Source organism: Aethalodelphis obliquidens, unplaced genomic scaffold (genome assembly GCF_003676395.1).
Source record: "Aethalodelphis obliquidens isolate GAN/ISIS:26980383/991018 unplaced genomic scaffold, ASM367639v1 scaffold72, whole genome shotgun sequence".
NCBI classification, from domain to species: Eukaryota; Metazoa; Chordata; class Mammalia; order Artiodactyla; family Delphinidae; genus Aethalodelphis; species Aethalodelphis obliquidens.
Genome location: NW_020838016.1, coordinates 6,102,750 through 6,121,299, shown reverse-complemented (window position 1 = coordinate 6,121,299; position 18,550 = coordinate 6,102,750). Strand labels below are relative to the sequence as shown.

The window sequence follows — 18,550 nt, the reverse complement described above, 5'->3', positions numbered from 1 at the left end:
AACAACATGGGTTTGAACTGTGCAGATCCACTTACAAGTGGATTTTTTTCAATAAACAAGTACTGCATTACTACGTGAACCGTGGTTGGTTGAATCTATGAATTTAGGGATTTTCTACTGCTTGGGGGTTGGTGCCTCTAACTCCTGTGTTCAAGGTCTGCCCGTGATGTTTACACAGTTTTGTTCTGTAATGAGTAATTTTACTTTCTTAGAGTCGAGGTGGAAAGAAGTTTCTTGCTGTACTGAAAGAAATCTTGGACAGGGATCCGTTGTCTCAGCTGTGTGAGAATGAAATGGATCTTATTTGGACTTTGCGACAAGACTGCAGAGAGAATTTCCCACAGTCATTGCCAAAATTACTGCTGTCAATCAAGTGGAATAAACTTGAGGATGTTGCTCAGGTAACAAAAGATCATTTCTGTAACTCCATTCAGCAGTATATGTTACTTTGTTGATTTCGTGTAAATTGTCCTTTCCTATATAGGTATGTTTCCAAAGGTTGGGTAATTTTCTGCAGGAGAAATTTTGAGGTTTTCAACTCTTACATATTCTGGTCTAAATGGTAAACCAGAAAGTTTTAAGATTTCAAAATCCCAGATTCCGGGTAGGTTTTCTATATCTTTTACTAAAGATAATTAAGACTTAGGTCTTGGTGTAATCATCTGTAATTACTACCAGCATGTGGTAGGTTCTGGGCTACTTCTAACAGTTTCATCAATGAACTCCAAGGTTTTAATCTTAAGACCTTTTGCAGTGAGTGTCCTAAAATGAATATGTATTGTTTGAAAATTACCTCTATTTGTAAAAGTTAACATTTTAGATCATAAGCCATTCAGATCAATTTTACTGTTTATTTAAAGTTGGTCAGTGTTGATGAATATTTGTCTTTAAGCAGAAAAGCAAAAGGGGAACAAATGTTTGATCCAAAAAAGCCACCAAATTTTAGCTACTTGATTTAATTTTCAAGACTATGTGAAAAAGCACTGGCATTATTAAATTCACTTGGTTATCAGTGCTCTACAGAAAGATTCTTGAAATTATTTCTTAATCAGAATGAATACATTTGGCATATTAAAATAATGTTATTCACCTTACTTGAATTCAACTGATCTTTTAAAAATTTTTCTTGTCTTATTAAATCCATAATGACTTTAAAAATTTAGTCAAGAAATGTATATTTCTTTTAATCAGGTATATTTTTTTTAAATCTTTGATTTTATTGTTTTACTTCGTAAATTAAGTTTAGAAAGTATTTCTTTTGAGTTTATTCCTAGGGTCTAACAATTTTTTTGGAATCATGTTACAAAATTATATGATGTGCCTTGTTTAAACTGGTTACACAGACCACATGAAAATTACTTACTCTGAAAAGGAACTATTTTTGTCATCTAGATAGATTTTAATTGTTCTGACACAGTTGTCTTCTAACCATTTATTTATTTAAATTCAAGGTTAGTTTTCTATGAACCCCCCCAATGGTTGAATATAAGCATTTTTTAACTGGCACATTTGCCTACTTCTCAATGAATAGCATTCATTTCTAAGTGCCTATCCAAGAAATGCATCGTATTATTATTTTGCATATAATTAGAATAGAAAAAAATTTCTTGCTGTTCTCTTAAGATATCTGAGAGGGAGGTTTTGTATGTCAACTGTCAGAAAATGGAATGAGACAATTCAGGCTTAATATTTCTTTATTCGAACCCCAGGGGCAGAAATTTTTACACTGAGGAGTTTAGTTTACTATACTTGTCTCATTTCCATGAGTAAATCTAAAGCATTGTTTTCAGATATAACTTAACTTCCTCCATTGTGGTAGAAGAAAGTCTGTAGTGTAACTTAATATTCTTATAGAAAAACCTAAATGTGTGTAAGGAAGTATAGGAAGGTATGAATTTCACGATCCTAATCCCCCCCTTTAGTAGTCTAGAAAAGAAAATCAACGGAATAAAAAGTAATGTGTTTTGGCTTCTCCCCCAGCCCTATCCCATTGCCAGTTACACTGAACTGGTATAAGAGAATATAAACTGTATTTTCAATGAATTGACTACCTAAGAGAAGTGGAGAGTCAGAACCTGGTGCACATATTCTGCAGGCATATGCCACTGGTGAAAATTCTATAGAAGGGTAGCCTCCCATTAATCCACAGGAAAACATTCTGTTGGCATACTGCAGAAGGGGTTTCAATAGTCTCTTGCAGCAGACAGGTAATTAATTAGTCAGCACTGCTTTCACTATTTATATGGCTGAGTCAGATTTCCCTTCCCTGTTTGCTTCCATAGCTTTCTCCAAACTGAAGAGATGAGTTTTGGTAATTTATTTAATTTTATGTTTATATTATTGATTTAATGATTTAATAATCTTAGCAAAAGTTATAACTTTTCAATAGTAGGGCTGTTTTTAACCTATACCATAGTTGAACCTCTGGTATTACATAACATTATCTATCCTTTACAGTATTGTTTTTGTGGAGCAGTGTATATTCCACGTGTTAACTGGGGATGCTAGGAGGTTTTTTTTAGCTATCATTTCAGACCCTCAAGAAACAGTCCCCTTTATCCATAAGGAGGAATACTAGTCCATTAGGGCCTTGGGGAAAGTGGGCAGGGAGCCCCATCAGTGATAAAACGTGGGGTGATGTAGGTGTTTCATATCTTTAAAGCAGTATTGCTCAAACTTTTGTTCAATTATTACACTCCTTAGGACCCTTTTTACATATTTTCCCCAATAGCCCCATCCCCATGGGATTTTGATACCACAGATAAGTGTATGTTTGCCTATGTAGTGTATGCATATATGTACTTTGTATATTAAAAGAGCAAGTATAAGACAATCTTTTTATTCAGTACAAGTTTAAGAATAATTGAACCAAAATTTAAGGTAAAAGTTAAAATGTAAAAACTAACATTTTGTTGTATTTGTTGAATAACTGATGTAATTCATTATGTAAATTGTAATGTATCACATTTCATATCCATGTTAGTAATTTATGTAAATATATATTAAAAAGGCAATGCAGTCAACTTTTAAAAATTACTCAAAAGGGTTATTTTTTCTGCTAATGTAAAATAATTGAAAATTAATTTTTTAAAAATTATATCATTAGAGAACTTAACTTCTAAATTTGCTTCATATGAGAAGATACCTTTTAACTTAGCTGCTAGATACTCATTTAGATATTGACTTTTGAGCACTTGACAAGTTAATGAGAGGTTGAATAATTTGGAGAATTAAAATAATAAAATGTAAATTATTTTTATGTAATTTTCAAAGCCCAGGTCTCTCGCAGATGCTCAAGTGACAAACGACAAGGCAGGCAGCAGGTACTGCAAGCCATCTCTTGCAACATGACTTTGAGATTGAGCAGGCAACTGAGAGAAAAGCCTCCAACCATTGCCATCTATTTGCCATATTCTTGTAGCTCTCATCTTGCATACATTTTGTGTTTCTTCCTTGGACTTGATGTCAGTGCTACATAAGTGATACCCAAGAAAACCCAACAATATAAATCAGATATTAAGGAATAAGATTTTGTCCGAGAAGGTTGAGCTTCGGAGGGCCACAAATCATAATTATCAAAAAATGTTTTGCTTTCCTCCATAACCACTTTTCTTCCCACTTACCATCCCTGATAAGAATGTAAGCTATAAATATATCAAAACCATGAGGAGGAAGGGACTCTTCCCAAAATTGACCCTCAAAAAAAAATCAACCCTGATGAGTCTCACTGTGTTCTGATGGGAGGCAGGTAAGAATCCTTTCTAGAGATTTGGGTTTTCTGGAACTAGGGTTTCCAAAGATGTGGCCATGTCCACCTGAACCCACCCTTCACCAGTACTCCCAGCTCATTCCCCCATGGGATTCTTTTTTATCCTATATCTAGGTCATTTCTAAGCGGCATCTGTAAGTGGGAAACTGGCTGTATTTATCTTGTGTATATAAAATAACTAGGTACTGTGATTTAATGGATTTAAACATGTTATAGTCAATAAAGTTTTGTAAAGTGATACTCTTAAAAATATTAAGAACTAAAAGTAAACTTCCTCAAGATAATTTTATGTTGTTATAATGCACTTTTTTATATATAAATTGCCTTTCATTAGTTTGAGCCTTGCAGCTTATATTTGTACTTTGAATTTGACCTTTAAGTATTTCTTGATTATTTCCCTCTACTGTTTCCCCTCTCCCCTTCCTCTCACCTTTCCCCCTACCTTCTGCCCCCATCTTTTTTTCCCTTAAAAAATTATTTAATGATTGTAGAATTCATATATTCAGTGTATCATTCTACCTCCAGGTAAGTACATAATAACTTTTTCACTTGCTTACCGATAGAATCTTTCAACAGAGACAATCTTTATTAATCTGTATTAACAACAGTGGATTTTTGAGGCCTTAGTAACTGCAAGTATGCTTCTCCTTTCTTTTGACCCATCTCTGCTCCTGTGTACCAAGGAAAAGTAGATTACTTTTCTCTCCTATAATTTCTGAACCAGTTTCAATTTTTAAACAGCTTCAGGCACTACTTCAGATTTGGCCTAAACTGCCCCCCCGGGAGGCCCTGGAGCTTCTAGATTTCAACTATCCAGATCAGTACGTGCGAGAATATGCTGTGGGCTGTCTGCAACAGATGAGGTATCTCCTGCAGGAGGCTTTTTTGGGTCAAGGAATAACTTGTGGGTGGGAAGAGAAGTTGATGTCTGCTTGAATGTCTTGTAAGAAAGGAAAAGGATAGGAATGACCGAGTTCAAAGCATCTGTTCCCTCCTTCCTCCCACTCTCTCCCACAGTCTCTCCTGTTTTCTCCCCCCACCCCGCCCCATCTCCTCCGATCCTCCCCGACTCTCGCTCTCTCTCTCTCTCTCTCTCTCTCTCTCTGTTTTTTGTTTTTTTTGGCGTGGCTGCCTCGCATGCAGGATCTTAGTTCCTGACCAGGGATCGAACCTACGCCCTCTGCAGTGGAAGCGTGGAGTCTTAACCAGTGGGCCACCAGGGAAGTCCCCACTCTATATGATAAAACAAAAAAGCAAGCAAAAACTGCATGGGGTGGTCCCCAAGAACACCCTCAGGTTCCATGACTTACTAGAAGGACTCATAGGACTCAGCATATAGTCACCCTTGGCTAAGATTTATTACATAAAAAGTATACAGAGCAGTACTGGGAAAGGAAAAAAATTCATGGGGCAAAGTCTGGAGGAAACCAGGGAGATGCTTCTAAGAGTTCTTTCCCAGTGGAATCGCACTGAATACACTTAATTCCCCCAGCAACAAGTTGTGACAGCACACCTGAATACTGTCTACCAGGGAAGCTTGTTACAGACTTGGTGGCCAGGGTTTTTTTTGCGGGGAGGGCAGTGCTAGTCACATGAGCACCCTCTGCCTAGCATATTCCCAAATTCTAGACTCCCGGAACAAAAATGCGTGTTGAGCATAAAACATACTGTTTGCAAAAACAGTTTAGGCATAGTAAGCCACTCTTATCTGTTAAGGTGGTGGGAAGCCTTCCGAAATCTACATTCCCAGATGCCGGTCAAGGGCTAACCTTGTAAGCATGCTTTATCAAAGGATAGCAGTCAGGCTTGCTCCTCTGTTAACTCTTTTCTGTCCATTACCCACAATTAAGAAATGTTAATATTTTTTCTTTTTTTAAATGTTAATATTTTTGACTTTTTTTAAGTTTGTATTTTATTTATTTTTTTAAACTTAAAAATTTTTTTTTTTTTAATTCTTTGGCTGCATTGGGTCTTCGTTGCTGCGTGCAGGCTTTCTCTAGTTGCAGCAAGCGGGGGCTACTCTTCACTGCGGTGCGCGGGCTTCTCATTACGGTGGCTTCTCTTGTTGCAGAGAATGGGCTCTAGGCACGCAGGCTTCAGTAGTTGTGGCATGCAGGCTCAGTAGCTGTGGCTCACGGGCTCTAGAGCACAGGCTCAGTAGTTGCTGCCCACGGGCTTAGTTGCTCCGCGGCACGTGCAATCTTCCCGGACCAGGGCTCAAACCTGTGTCCCCCACATTGGCAGACAGATTCTTAACCACTGTGCCACCAGGGAAGCCCTAAGTTTGTATTTTAAAGCAATTAACGTTACAGCTAAAGTCCTCATAGTTTCCTTACTCAATCCTGATTATTTTCACTTCCCAGAGGCAACTGTTATCACGAATTTGGTGTATATCCTTCTATACCATAATTTTCTGTTTTAACCACATTTATATATCTATAAAATACAGATATGGGATAATATTGTACATTTAAAAATCACACAGCTTTGTCTTGCCATATATATTGTTTTACATAGTTTTTTTCCTTTATTCAACATTAGGTTTTTGAGGTCAGTCTCTCCTGTTACATATAAATGTAGTTTATTCCTTTCACTACTGTGTAATATTCTTTCATAGAGATGTATCGTATTTACTCCATTTCTCTATTGAGGAACATTTTAAATTTTCTCAAAATTTCCCTCTTAACAAACAATGCTACAGTGAACATGCTTGTACAATCTCTTTAGGGTAGTACATGTGTGAGAATCTATGGGATTTCTTGGATGAAATGTCATTATTGAGACAGTCTTAGACAATGGGCATTTTCAGGTTTATCCATTTTCTTACTAGCCTCGAAATGAGGGGTTATACCATATGGTCATTTGAAAAACAAAAGTTCTCAGAAAATTATGGATACTGTGATACATTTTTTTCCTTTTCTTCTTTTTAAAATAAATCATTTATGTTTTAAATTGTGTGCTCTCCAAAACAAATTATACAAACTCTTTAACAGTGGTTATTTTGGGGGAGTGAAATAAGAAGTGTAAGGAAAGAGGAAGCCTCTTCTTTTCTATACTTCTATCTTTTACACTACTTATAGATTTTATAGTGGGCATGGATTTTACAATAAACTTAAGATGGTTTTATAGATAGTTTTGAAAAATGAGGCTCCCAGTTGTTCCTCAGTCTCTCTGTTTGCATTGGAGATCTGAAGGGGAGGGGCTACCTGGCCCCCCTTGGACTGAGCTAAGTGTTTTTCTTAAATATATTGATCCCTAGGAAGAGATTGCTGTGATCCCCATGTTCCATATAGGTAATTCTAATGTGTCTTCCTATGTTAAATTTTCTGGTATGAGGTTTTTTCTGGTGTATAGTATCCTAGGTTTCAGTCCCAGGTCAGTATCCTAGGTTTCATTCCCAGGTCTGCTTTAGACTACTGCTTAACCATTTGTTGTCCAAGACTATAGTCACCAAGTAGAGGACTTGGGATGCATATCTTACCTGACTACTGGAATTGCCTTTGATGGGAGTGTGTTTACATGTGAATGGTTTGGAGATGGATACAAAATAGAGAGCCCGAACATTAATTAATTCAGCTCATTTAATTACAATAGTATGTCAATTCAATGAATCCATTCCCACTTACAAATACACTCTTTATCCTTCAAACTATTTGAAGATTTTAATTGTTCATTCATTTTCTGGAGCAAAAATTACTTAATCCCAATGATATGAAAGGAAAATAAGTTGAAGTACTGATGGAATTTGTATTTTAAAAAGCTGGTTGGTTGACTGAGCACGTAACTTTTTCAGCATGATCAGAAAACTATTACCTAATTTTATTATAACTCTCGGCTGATTATAAATGCAATCATCAGTTGTATAAACCTAGTTAACTTAATAAAAATGCCCCATATATCTGTTCTTTGCTCCTTTTCACTCTTCTGCACATCAGAAATTCTCAGCTTTTCTTATGTTATTGTAACAGTGAAACAGTGAATGTAAGTGTGCCCCAAGCTTGACCCAAAAGAACCATTGTGTTTCAGTAAGTTAGTATTTGATAAGTTTGATAGGAATGGGTGTTTTTCCAGCACCGATTGTTGAGTGACTTACTGTGTCTTTTGTTTTTTTCAGTGATGAAGAACTCTCTCAATATCTTTTACAGTTGGTGCAAGTTTTAAAATATGAGCCTTTTCTTGATTGTGCCCTCTCTAGATTCCTACTAGAAAGAGCACTTGCTAATCGGAGGATAGGGCAGTTTTTATTTTGGCACCTTAGGTAAGTCTTTTATATTTCAAATCAAATCCACCACGTGCTTTTGTAAATATTAACCAGCATAATACAGGGCATGTAGTAAAACAGTCTAGCTGCTTTAGTTGTTTCTGAGTCATCCATAACATTTATGCTTTCTTGGTATCTACTCCTATTTCTTGATACCCAGACTCTCAATTTTCATGATTTGGCAAAGTAACTGAGATAAGTGTCCCTTTATGCCTCCTTGATTTATAACTGAAATTAATAATTTTTATTATGATAATTATAATTAATAATTATTATTATTATAATGTATTGCTATTTTCCAGTAAAGTTTACTTATTGTGTTAATATTTTTGGACTAAAAACGTACTTATTGGGTAGTGGTATCATCATTGCTACTATTGCATAAATAAAGATTTTAAAGTTTTCCTATAACAACAGCAACTTTATTTTTAGCTTCTTTATTAACTAGGTCATTTTCAGAAATACATGAATCTTATTAAACCAAGTTTATATAGGAGTAAAATAGGGAAAGAGAACTAAAGTTCTTCTGTTGCCTAGGAAGGTTGTCAATTCCTCATTTCTCACGCTATACTTGGACATTTGTGATTTTTTTCCATCTGGACTTCAGAGTACTGAAGCTAATCATTAACAGAAAAAAATAACTTTTCTCCTTTTTGGCTAAGCTTCTTAAGGAAAATAAGCTGTATAGTATTTTGATGTTAATTTTAGGAGTTATATTTCTGAATCTTGATTTCTTTATTATCCATAGTTTTTCCTTTCTTGTTTTTAACTTGTCTTCTTTTCTCATCCATTTCAATCTTCTTATTTTTAAATCCCTCAAGGAATAACAAAATAAGGTATTCCTTCCTTTTTCAAATGTGTACACCATTCTTTAAGTGAAAAAAAAAATCACATAGAAGCTAATTGAGGGATTAGTCAATTGTGTGATCTGAGTCAGACCTGTGTTTCGTCTGAGTTGTCTATAAATTGGTAGTATTACCATTTCACTCCAAAAAACAAGTAAGATGTGGTAACTTTGGATTTCTTGGAGTAAACAATTAACTAATGATAAAATCACATATCTTTTTGAACTGTAGTGTTTAAAGAATTAAAAGTTGAGCATCCCATCTGTGATTGTGTACAAGATGATGTGTTCTCCCTTTCTTTGATTAGCATAATAAGTTAATTTCATAATAGAATAAAGAAGTCAGTATTTTTATTTGGTGACCTGAAGTGTTTGATAAATCTTCATAATATTAACTTTCTGCAGGTCAGAAGTGCACATTCCTGCTGTTTCAGTACAATTTGGTGTCATCCTTGAAGCATACTGCCGGGGAAGTGTAGGTCACATGAAAGCGCTTTCCAAGCAGGTATCAGCTTATTTTAATCTTCATGTTCACTTTGTCACATGGTATTTGATAAATTGTGTCATATGCTAGTTCTCCTATCACAGTATTTCATAGAAGTTTCAATAACTGAACCCAGTTAATACATTTTTTAATCAAAATGTAAGCCAAGAAATGAAGTTTCAACAAATTCAGCAGAATATTATTAATTGAATGCTATCGGAAAATTAGGATTCCTTATAGTATTAACACCATGCCTTAAATTTTAGTAGGAAATACCTATTTAGACATGCTTAACAATGGATTTGATGGTAACAAAGATTATGAAATCTTTAGACGCTGTTTTTCCATACCCCTGAGTTACTCTTTCCAGTTAGTATAGTATTTATGAATCATACGCTCTGCCATTTGTTTTAAACTGAGATATTTTGACACCTAAGTTTATAGGTGTTACAGCTTCCAGAATTCAGAATCCTCAAGCTGCTTTTTCAAACTATATATACATGCCTGAAATTGTGATGCTCTCCCACATTCCCTCATTTTCTTCCTAGGCCTTCATTTTCTAATCATTTCAGGTGATGAGTTATTAGTGATAGTAATAGGTCAGATATTAAATGCTTACTGTATGCCAGGAAGTATACTAAGTGTTTAAAGTATGCTATTTTACTCTCCTAATAATGTGCCACAGTATTTACTGTTACTGTCTGGATTTGACAAGGTGAAAAAACAATCTCTCCAAGAGATTAAGTAACTTGCCTAAAAACCCACAACTATTAAGTAAAAGAGTAAGTTTCAGACTTAGCTCTCTGTCCAACTATAAAACTAAATCTCTTTTTATTATACCGGGAGTTTTCAAACCTTTTAAGCAAAACCTCTCTTTTTTAAATCAAAACTCAAAGATAGATCCATTTTACAAAATAGACAACAATGTCATTTTATCAGTATAAATGTATCTTTGAAGCTAAAATAAAACATAAGCCATTAAACAGAATCATGATGCTGTTTTATTGAACACAGAATTTCATCGGGCGTTATTGTTGACAGTTGCCTCAGTGTCCAGTTATTTGTTTATTTTATTTTGGAGATAATCCTGACTTATACCTCTAAGTAATTACAAATAGTAATGGTTTTTAAAGAGCTTTCTTGCAAATGAGAAACATAACCTTGGCCCAAGCTTGATTTGTTGGTGTCTTCTTGGTCCCCTGAAGGATGAGATGAGAGCGTTTCTGCCGTCAGGTAAAGCAGCCCTGTATTAGCTTCTTCATGCTGGAATCCTTCATTGACAGATAGCAACGATATGCTCTTGTTCTCTAGCAATAGTTTTACCTAAATTGAGTATTATCTAACATAACTCAAGAAGATTTTTTAAAATGGTTTAATATATATTTACTCAGAACCTGCTATATGCTAGGGTTTGTGTTGCTGTTGGTGATGTGAAGTCATATTAGCTATGTTGCTGTCATCAAGGATTTTATATTCCACAGAGTAGGTACACAAATTAGTGATATTATGATGGCAGTGTTATTAATGGGAGTATTATGTATGGTAGCAGAAAAAAGAGGCACATATTCTAGCTTAGGGCATTAGGCAAGAGGTTACAGTGCAGGTGACACTTGTTGTGGGTTTTGATGATCTGGTTAGCTAGTTGGAGAGTGTGGTAGTCAGTGCTCTACAGAGAGACAATTGTGTTTGTGTCTATATAGAGTGAAGGGGGCAGGTGGGTGAGATTGAGATTTATTGTAAAGAATTGGCTCATGTGATAATGGAGGCCAAGAAGTCCCAAGATCTGCAGTCAAGCAAGCTGGAAATCCAGGAGAGCTGGTGTAGTTCCAGCCTGAGTCTGAAGGCCTGAGAACCTGGAGAGCCAACAGTATGAGTACCAGTCTGAAAGCAGACAGACTTGACACCCAAGAAGAGCCATTGTTTCAGTTCAACTCTGAAGGCAGGAAAAGAACAATGTCCCAGCTCTAGGCAGTCAGGCAGGTGGAATTCCTTCTTTCTTGCAGGAGGGTCTGCCTTTTGTTCTATTCAAATGTTTGGATGAGGCCCACCCACATAAGTGAGGGCAATCAGCTATATTCAGTCTACCTATTCAAATGTTAATCTCATCCAGAAACACCTAGAATAATGTTGGTCCAAGTATCTGAACACTCCGTGGCCCTGTCAAGTTGATATGTAAAATTAGCCATCACAGGTCAACTTGGCATCCATATGTAGCTCCTTAAACCCTTACTTAATCTCTAAATAAAGCCAATAACAAGGTCAAAATTCCACCTAACATGATACAACGAGGCTGAGTACCACCAATTACTCATTAACTTCTTTCTCAGAGGAGGAGATAATCTCCTTGAGTGGCGTTTGTTCTTCTCCTTAATTCCCTGTAAATTAAATAGTATGTTGTAAAATTAATAATACTTAAATATTAAGATTTAAGTAATGATATAAAGTTAATGTATCTTATGTTACATGTTAAGGGAATAAGAGTGAGAAGGAAACAAAGATATTTGTTATATGTGTGTATATATGTGTGCATACACCCATATTCATAACAAAATAAGATATTAATGACAGTCTTCATTTCTGTAACTGATCACGTGGTTATATCTGGTATTTATCACTACCATCTTCTAACCCATCCTGTATTCCCTTTGTCTTCGGCAAGCACCTCAGTTGGTTGTGTTCTTTACATGCTGGGATGACCTAAAGCTTCATTCTTGAAGAGTCTAGGCCATTAGTAGTCCTACCTGGATTGATTTGTAATTTCCCATTGATCTTAATCACTGGACATGGTAATACTAAGAGATCACCTATATTCTAGACATACTCTTCCCTAATTTCTGCTTTGAAGTCAGGATCAATCATCCTAGCCAGCACCATAATGTACTTCTTTGCCTGTTGATCCAGAAGCATGAGGAGCCCAAAATGGCTGGGCAGGAGTCTTACCATCCAGTTCAATGGAATTGTTGTGTCTCCCAGTAGATCCAGAAGCATGAGGAGCCCAAAATGGCTGGGCAGGAGTCTTACCATCCAGTTCAATGGAATTGTTGTGTCTCCCAGTAGAATCATTCTTCTCTCTGTAACTAAGACCTCTGTGCCAACAGAGCATAAGATCTCAGGAACAGGAGGCAAAAATTTTGTTAGTGGGTCATTAGGGGTAATAGTGAGAGGGTACTACTTCCATTTTCACACTTCATGGACCTGTGAATCCTGGCTATTGGAGAAACAGCATCATATATTGGATGCTGATTCAGAGCATATACAGCCTTCTACAGAACCTTGCCCCAGCCCTGCAAGGTATTCACATCTAGCCAGCACTGTAATTGTCTTCAAAAGGCCATTCCACTGTTTTATCAAGGCAGCTACTTCTAAATGGTAGGGAACATGGTAAGACTAGTGAATTCTATGAGCACGAGCCCATTGCTGTACTTTATTTGCTGTGAAATGAGTTCCTTGATCAGAAGCAATGCTATGTGGAATGCCATGATGGTGGCTAAGGTGTTTTATAAGTCCATGGATGGTAGTTTTGGCAGAAACATTGTAGGCAAATTCATATCCAGAGTGTTTGTTCCAGTAAGAATAAGGTACTACCCTTTCCAGAAGGGAAGCAGTCCCATGTTATCAACCTGTCATTCCATAGCTGGCTGATCACCCCCAGGAAATGGTGCCATATTGGGCGCTCAGTGTTGGTCTCTGGTGCTGGCATATCAGGCACTCAGCAGTGGCCGTAGCAGGTGGGCTTTGGTGAGTGGAGGTTCATGTTGCTGAGCACATACATAACCTCCATCCCTGCCACTGTTCTCCATTGGATGGTGACCGGCTGAGGAAAGGCTGGCTGGTATACATGGAATGGGTCATCCTATCCACTTTATAAAAATCTTCCAAGGTTAAACTTTGGTGAGCATACAGTGGGACAAAAATATCTTTTATTTTTTTGCCCATTCAGAGAGGTCTATCACATACCTCTTCCTTAAATTTCCTTGTCACTAGTTTTCCAATCATGTTCCTTCTAAGTCTCTGACCAGTGTTGGTCACAGCTCGTGAATTGGTATATAATTGCACATATGGCCATTTCTCCTTCCAAGCAAAGTGAACAAACAGGTGCACTTTCTGAAGTTCTTCACACTGGGAGTATTTCCCTTCACCACTGTCCTTCAGGAATGTTCCAGAAGGGGGCTCTAGTACCACAGTTGTCCACTTTTGTATGGTGCCTACCTATTGTAATCCAATAATCTGTAAACCATGGTTAAGTCTTCTCTTCCTGTGTCAGCTGATCATAAGGAACTCCCCATGAGGCCATGCTGCAGGATAGGATAGAGAAGGTAGTATAACAGGAGTGAGAAACCACGGACATTTGGGCCACTTCTTCATGTCACTTGTGCCTTCAGGACCCGATTGGGCCCAGTCTCGTATATAACCACGTTCACTTGATGATGGAGTGCCACTGTGCTTGCCCATCTTTATGTGTGGTGGGTCAGATAACACCTGGTTCATGACAGGCAGCTCAGGTTGCATGGTTACTTCATGGCCAGTGGTTAAGCGTTGTCTCTACTGAAACCCAGAAGCAAGCTAAGAGCTGTTTCTCAAAAGGAGAGTAGTTATCAGTAGGACATGGTAGATTGTGTTTTTCCCCAAAATCCTAAGGACCTGTGCTGTGATTCACCTATAGGAGTCTGCCAAAGGCTCCAAATAGCATCCCTATATGTCACTGACAGATCTAGCACCATTAGGTCTGCTGGATCGTGTGGCCACAACTTGCATGGCAGTTTGGGCCTGCTGCAGAGCATTCTCTTGTTCTGGGCCTCACTCAAAACCGGCACCTCGGGCTTCCCTGGTGGCGCAGTGGTTGAGAGTCCACCTGCTGATGCAGGGGACACAGGTTCGTGCCCAGGTCTGGGAAGATCCCACATGCCGCGGAGCAGCTAGGCCCATGAGCCATGGCCACTGAGCCTGCGCGTCCGGAGCCTGTGCTCCGCAACGGGAGAGGCCACAACAGTGAGAGGCCCACGTACCGCAAAAAAAAAAAAACAAAAAACCAAAAAAAACAGACTGGCACCTTTTGAGGTGCTGGGTCACTCAGTAAATAGGCCAGAGTGCATGAGGAATATGTTGCCTCCAGAATCCAAAGAGGCCCACTAGGTGTTGTGCCTTATTTTTGGTTGTAAGCAAATAAATTATTCTTCACTTTAGAAGGGATATCTTGACAGGCTCCATACCACTTTAACCCTAGAAGATGCACTGAGATTGAAGGCCTCAAATTTTTGTCGGATTTATTTCCCACCTTCTAACATACAAATTTCTTTAAGTCTAGAGTAGTTGCTACATGTTACTTACTAGGTTCAGTCAGCACAATGTTATCACTGTAATGGATCAGCATGATATCTTATTGAAAGGAAAGTCGATTAAGGTTCCGGCAAGCTAAACTATTACATAGAGCTGGAGAATTGATGTACCCCTGAGTTAGGACAATGAAAGTGTATTGTTGGCCTTGCTAACTTAAGCAAATTACTTATGGGGGTCCATATTGACACATACGGAGAAAAAAAGCACTTGTCAGATCAGTAGTTGCATACCATGTATCGGGGGTGTGTTTATGCAGTGAAACTACATCTGGTATACCACCTGGTTAATGCTGTAACAATCCACTGTAATTCTCTAAGAGTCATCTATCTTTTGCACAGGCCAAATAGGCAAGATGAATGAGGATGTGATGGGAATCACCACCTTGCATCTTTCAAGTCCTTGATGATAATACTAATATGTACAGTTACTCCAGGAATGTTTTTACTGTTTTCTTGGGAAGAGACAGTTGTAATAACTTCCACCTGGCCTTTCCCATCATAATAGCTCTCACTCCACGGGTCAGGGAAACAACATAGGGATTCTGCCAGCTCCTGAGTATATCTATTTCAGCTATGCATTCCAGAACTAGAGAAATAACCACAGGATGGGCTTGGGACCCACTGGGCCCACCATGGAACAGATTTGTGCTAAAACTCCATTGTTAACTTGGCCTCCATAAGCCCCTACTTTGGTGGACCTCTGATGTTTTGGATCTCTTTGAATTAGTGTCAATTCAGAACCAGTGTCCAGAAGTCCCTGAAAGTTCTGATTATTTCCTTTCCCCCAGTGTGCAGTTGCTATAGTAAAAAGCCATGGGTCCCTTTGGGGAAGCCAGGGGAAAATCAATTTCAGTCTGGTTGATATAGGAGAGTTCACAGGCATCATTCAGCGTTGATGAAAGTATTGGGGGATTTATTAACTTTTTAGTGTGTCTAAGCCTATGAGTACACGTTAGAGAAGTGAGGTGTTTATTATTGCCATGGTGTAAACGTAGACCATAACCTGTATGTGACTGTAAGTATTACAGTATGTAAGCTGTAAGTATCAGCAGGGTAGTTTCATCTAGCTGATATAAACTGAAATCAGTATATTCAGTCCACCTAACTGAAATTTTCTGTAGTATTAAATATTCTCTCCCAGACTTTACTTTTTGGTACTACATTGTTTTTTCCTTGTGGCAAAGACTCCCCTACCTTTTTACCTTTTCTAACTTCTCTATCTCATTTGAAAGCCATTTGTTTCACCACTCCTAACCTGCTGTTCATTCCTATGCCTCTGTGGTATCACACCCTAATTTTATATCAGCTCTCTGTAGTATTATAATTTCCAGTTCCACTACACCTTTTTTTTTTTTTTTTTTTTTTTTTGCAGTACGCGGGCCTCTCACTGTTGTGGCCTCTCCCATTGCGGAGCACAGGCTCTGGATGCGCAGGCTCAGCAGCCATGGCTCACGGGCCCAGCCGCTCCACGGCATGTGGGATCCTCCTGGACCAGGGCACGAACCTGTGTCCGCTGCATCGGCAGGTGGACTCTCAACCACTGCACCACCAGGGAAGCCCCCACTACAGTTTTTTAACTCATTTGCATTGCCAGAGGAACTACCGTAGGTTTTCATAGATGATTTTAATATTTACGGTTTTTCAACAGAATACACATTTTTCTCAAGTGCTCATGGAACATTCTCCAGGATAGATCATATCTTGGGTCACAGATCAAGCCTTGGTAAATTTAAGAAAATTGAAATTGTATCAAGTATCTTTTCCGACCACAAAACTATGAGGCTAGGTATCAATTACAGGAAGAAATCTGTAAAAAATACAAACACATGGAGGCTAAACAATACACTACTTAATAACGAAGTGATCACTGAAGAAATCAAAGAGGAAATCAAAAAATACCTAGAAACAAATGACAATGGAGACACGACGACCCAAAACCTATGGGATGCAGCAAAAGCAGTTCTAAGAGGGACGTTTATAGCAATACACTCCTACCTTAAGAAACAGGAAACGTCTCGAATAAACAACCTAACCTTGCACCTAAAGCAATTAGAGAAAGAAGAACAAAAAAACCCCAAAGTTAGCAGAAGGAAAGAAATCATAAAGATCAGATCAGAAATAAATGAAAAAGAAATGAAGGAAACGATAGCAAAGATCAATAAAACTAAAAGCTGGTTCTTTGAGAAGATAAACAAAATTGATAAACCATTAACCAGACTCATCAAGAAAAAAAGGGGGAAGACTCAAATCAATAGAACTAGAAATGAAAAGGGAGAAGTAACAACTGACACTGCAGAAATACAAAAGATCATGAGAGATTACTACAAGCAACTCTATGCCAGTAAAATGGACAACCTGGAAGAAATGGACAAATTCTTAGAAATGCACAACCTGCCAAGACTGAATCAGGAAGAAATAGAAAATATGAACAGACCAATCACAAGCACTGAAATTGAAACTGTGATTAAAAATCTTCCAACAAACAAAAGCCCAGGGCCAGATGGCTTCACAGACGAATTCTATCAAACATTTAGAGAAGAGCTAACACCTATCCTTCTCAAACTCTTCCAAAATATAGCAGAGGGAGGAACACTCCCCAACTCATTCTACGAGGCCACCATCACCTTGATACCAAAACCAGACAAGGATGTCACAAAGAAAGAAAAGTACAGGCCAGTATCACTGATGAACATAGATGCAAAAATCCTCAACAAAATACTAGCAAACAGAATCCAACAACACATTAAAAGGATCATACACCATGATCAAGTGGGGTTTATCCCAGGAATGCAAGGATTCTTCAGTATACGCAAATCAATCAATGTGATAAACCATATTAACAAATTGAAGGAGAAAAACCATATGATCATCTCAATAGATGCAGAGAAAGCTTTTGACAGAATTCAACACCCATTTATGATAAAAACCCTCCAGAAAGTAGGCATAGAGAGAACTTTCCTCAACATAATAAAGCCCATATATGACAAGCCCACAGCCAACATCGTCCTCAATGGTGAAAAACTGAAAGCATTTCCACTAAGATCAGGAACAAGACAAGGTTGCCCACTCTCACCACTCTTATTCAACATAGTTTTGGAAGTTTTAGCCACAGCAATCAGAGAAGAGGAAATAAAAGGAATCCAAATCGGAAAAGAAGTAAAGCTGTCACTGTTTGCAGATGACATGATACTATACATAGTGAATCCTAAAGATGCTACCAGAAAACTACTGGAGCTAATCAATGAATCTGGTAAAGTAGCAGGATACAAAATTAATGCACAGAAATCTCTGGCATTCCTATACACTAATGATGAAAAATCTGAAAGTGAAATCAAGAAAACACTCGCATTTACCATTGCAACAAAAAGAATAAAATATCTAGGAATAAACCTACCTAAGGAGACAAAAGACCTGTGTGCAGAAAATTATAAGACATTGATGAAAGAAATTAAAGATGATACAAATAGATGGAGAGATATACCATGTTCTTGGATTGGAAGAATCAACACTGTGAAAATGACTCTACTACCCAAAGCAACCTACAGATTCAATGCAATCCCTATCAAACTACCACTGGCATTTTTCATAAAACTAGAACAAAAAATTTCACAAATTGTATGGAAGCAGAAAAGACCCCGAATAGCCAAAGCAATCTTGAGAACGAAAAACGGAGCTGGAGGAATCAGGCTCCCTGACTTCAGATTACACTAGAAAGCTACAATAATCAAGACAGTATGGTACTGGCACAAAAACAGAAAGATAGATCAATGGAACAGGATAGAAAGCCCAGAGATAAACCCACGTACATATGGTCACCTTATCTTTGATAAAGGAGGCAGGAATGTACAGTGGAGAA

General features: G+C 37.7%; 1 protein-coding gene across 5 annotated transcripts in view; it reads left to right on the top strand.

Moving 5' to 3' along the window:
- The window catches only part of PIK3CB (phosphatidylinositol-4,5-bisphosphate 3-kinase catalytic subunit beta), a 195,775-nt gene that overhangs the window by 146,088 nt on the left and 31,137 nt on the right, over positions 1-18,550 (top strand). For all 5 annotated transcript variants that reach the window (XM_027091692.1, XM_027091695.1, XM_027091693.1 and 2 more), the window contains 4 exons: positions 213-401; positions 4,511-4,632; positions 7,884-8,027; positions 9,280-9,379. In XM_027091692.1, coding sequence (XP_026947493.1) covers positions 213-401; positions 4,511-4,632; positions 7,884-8,027; positions 9,280-9,379 — 555 coding nt within the window. The remainder of the gene's footprint in view (positions 1-212; positions 402-4,510; positions 4,633-7,883; positions 8,028-9,279; positions 9,380-18,550) is intronic.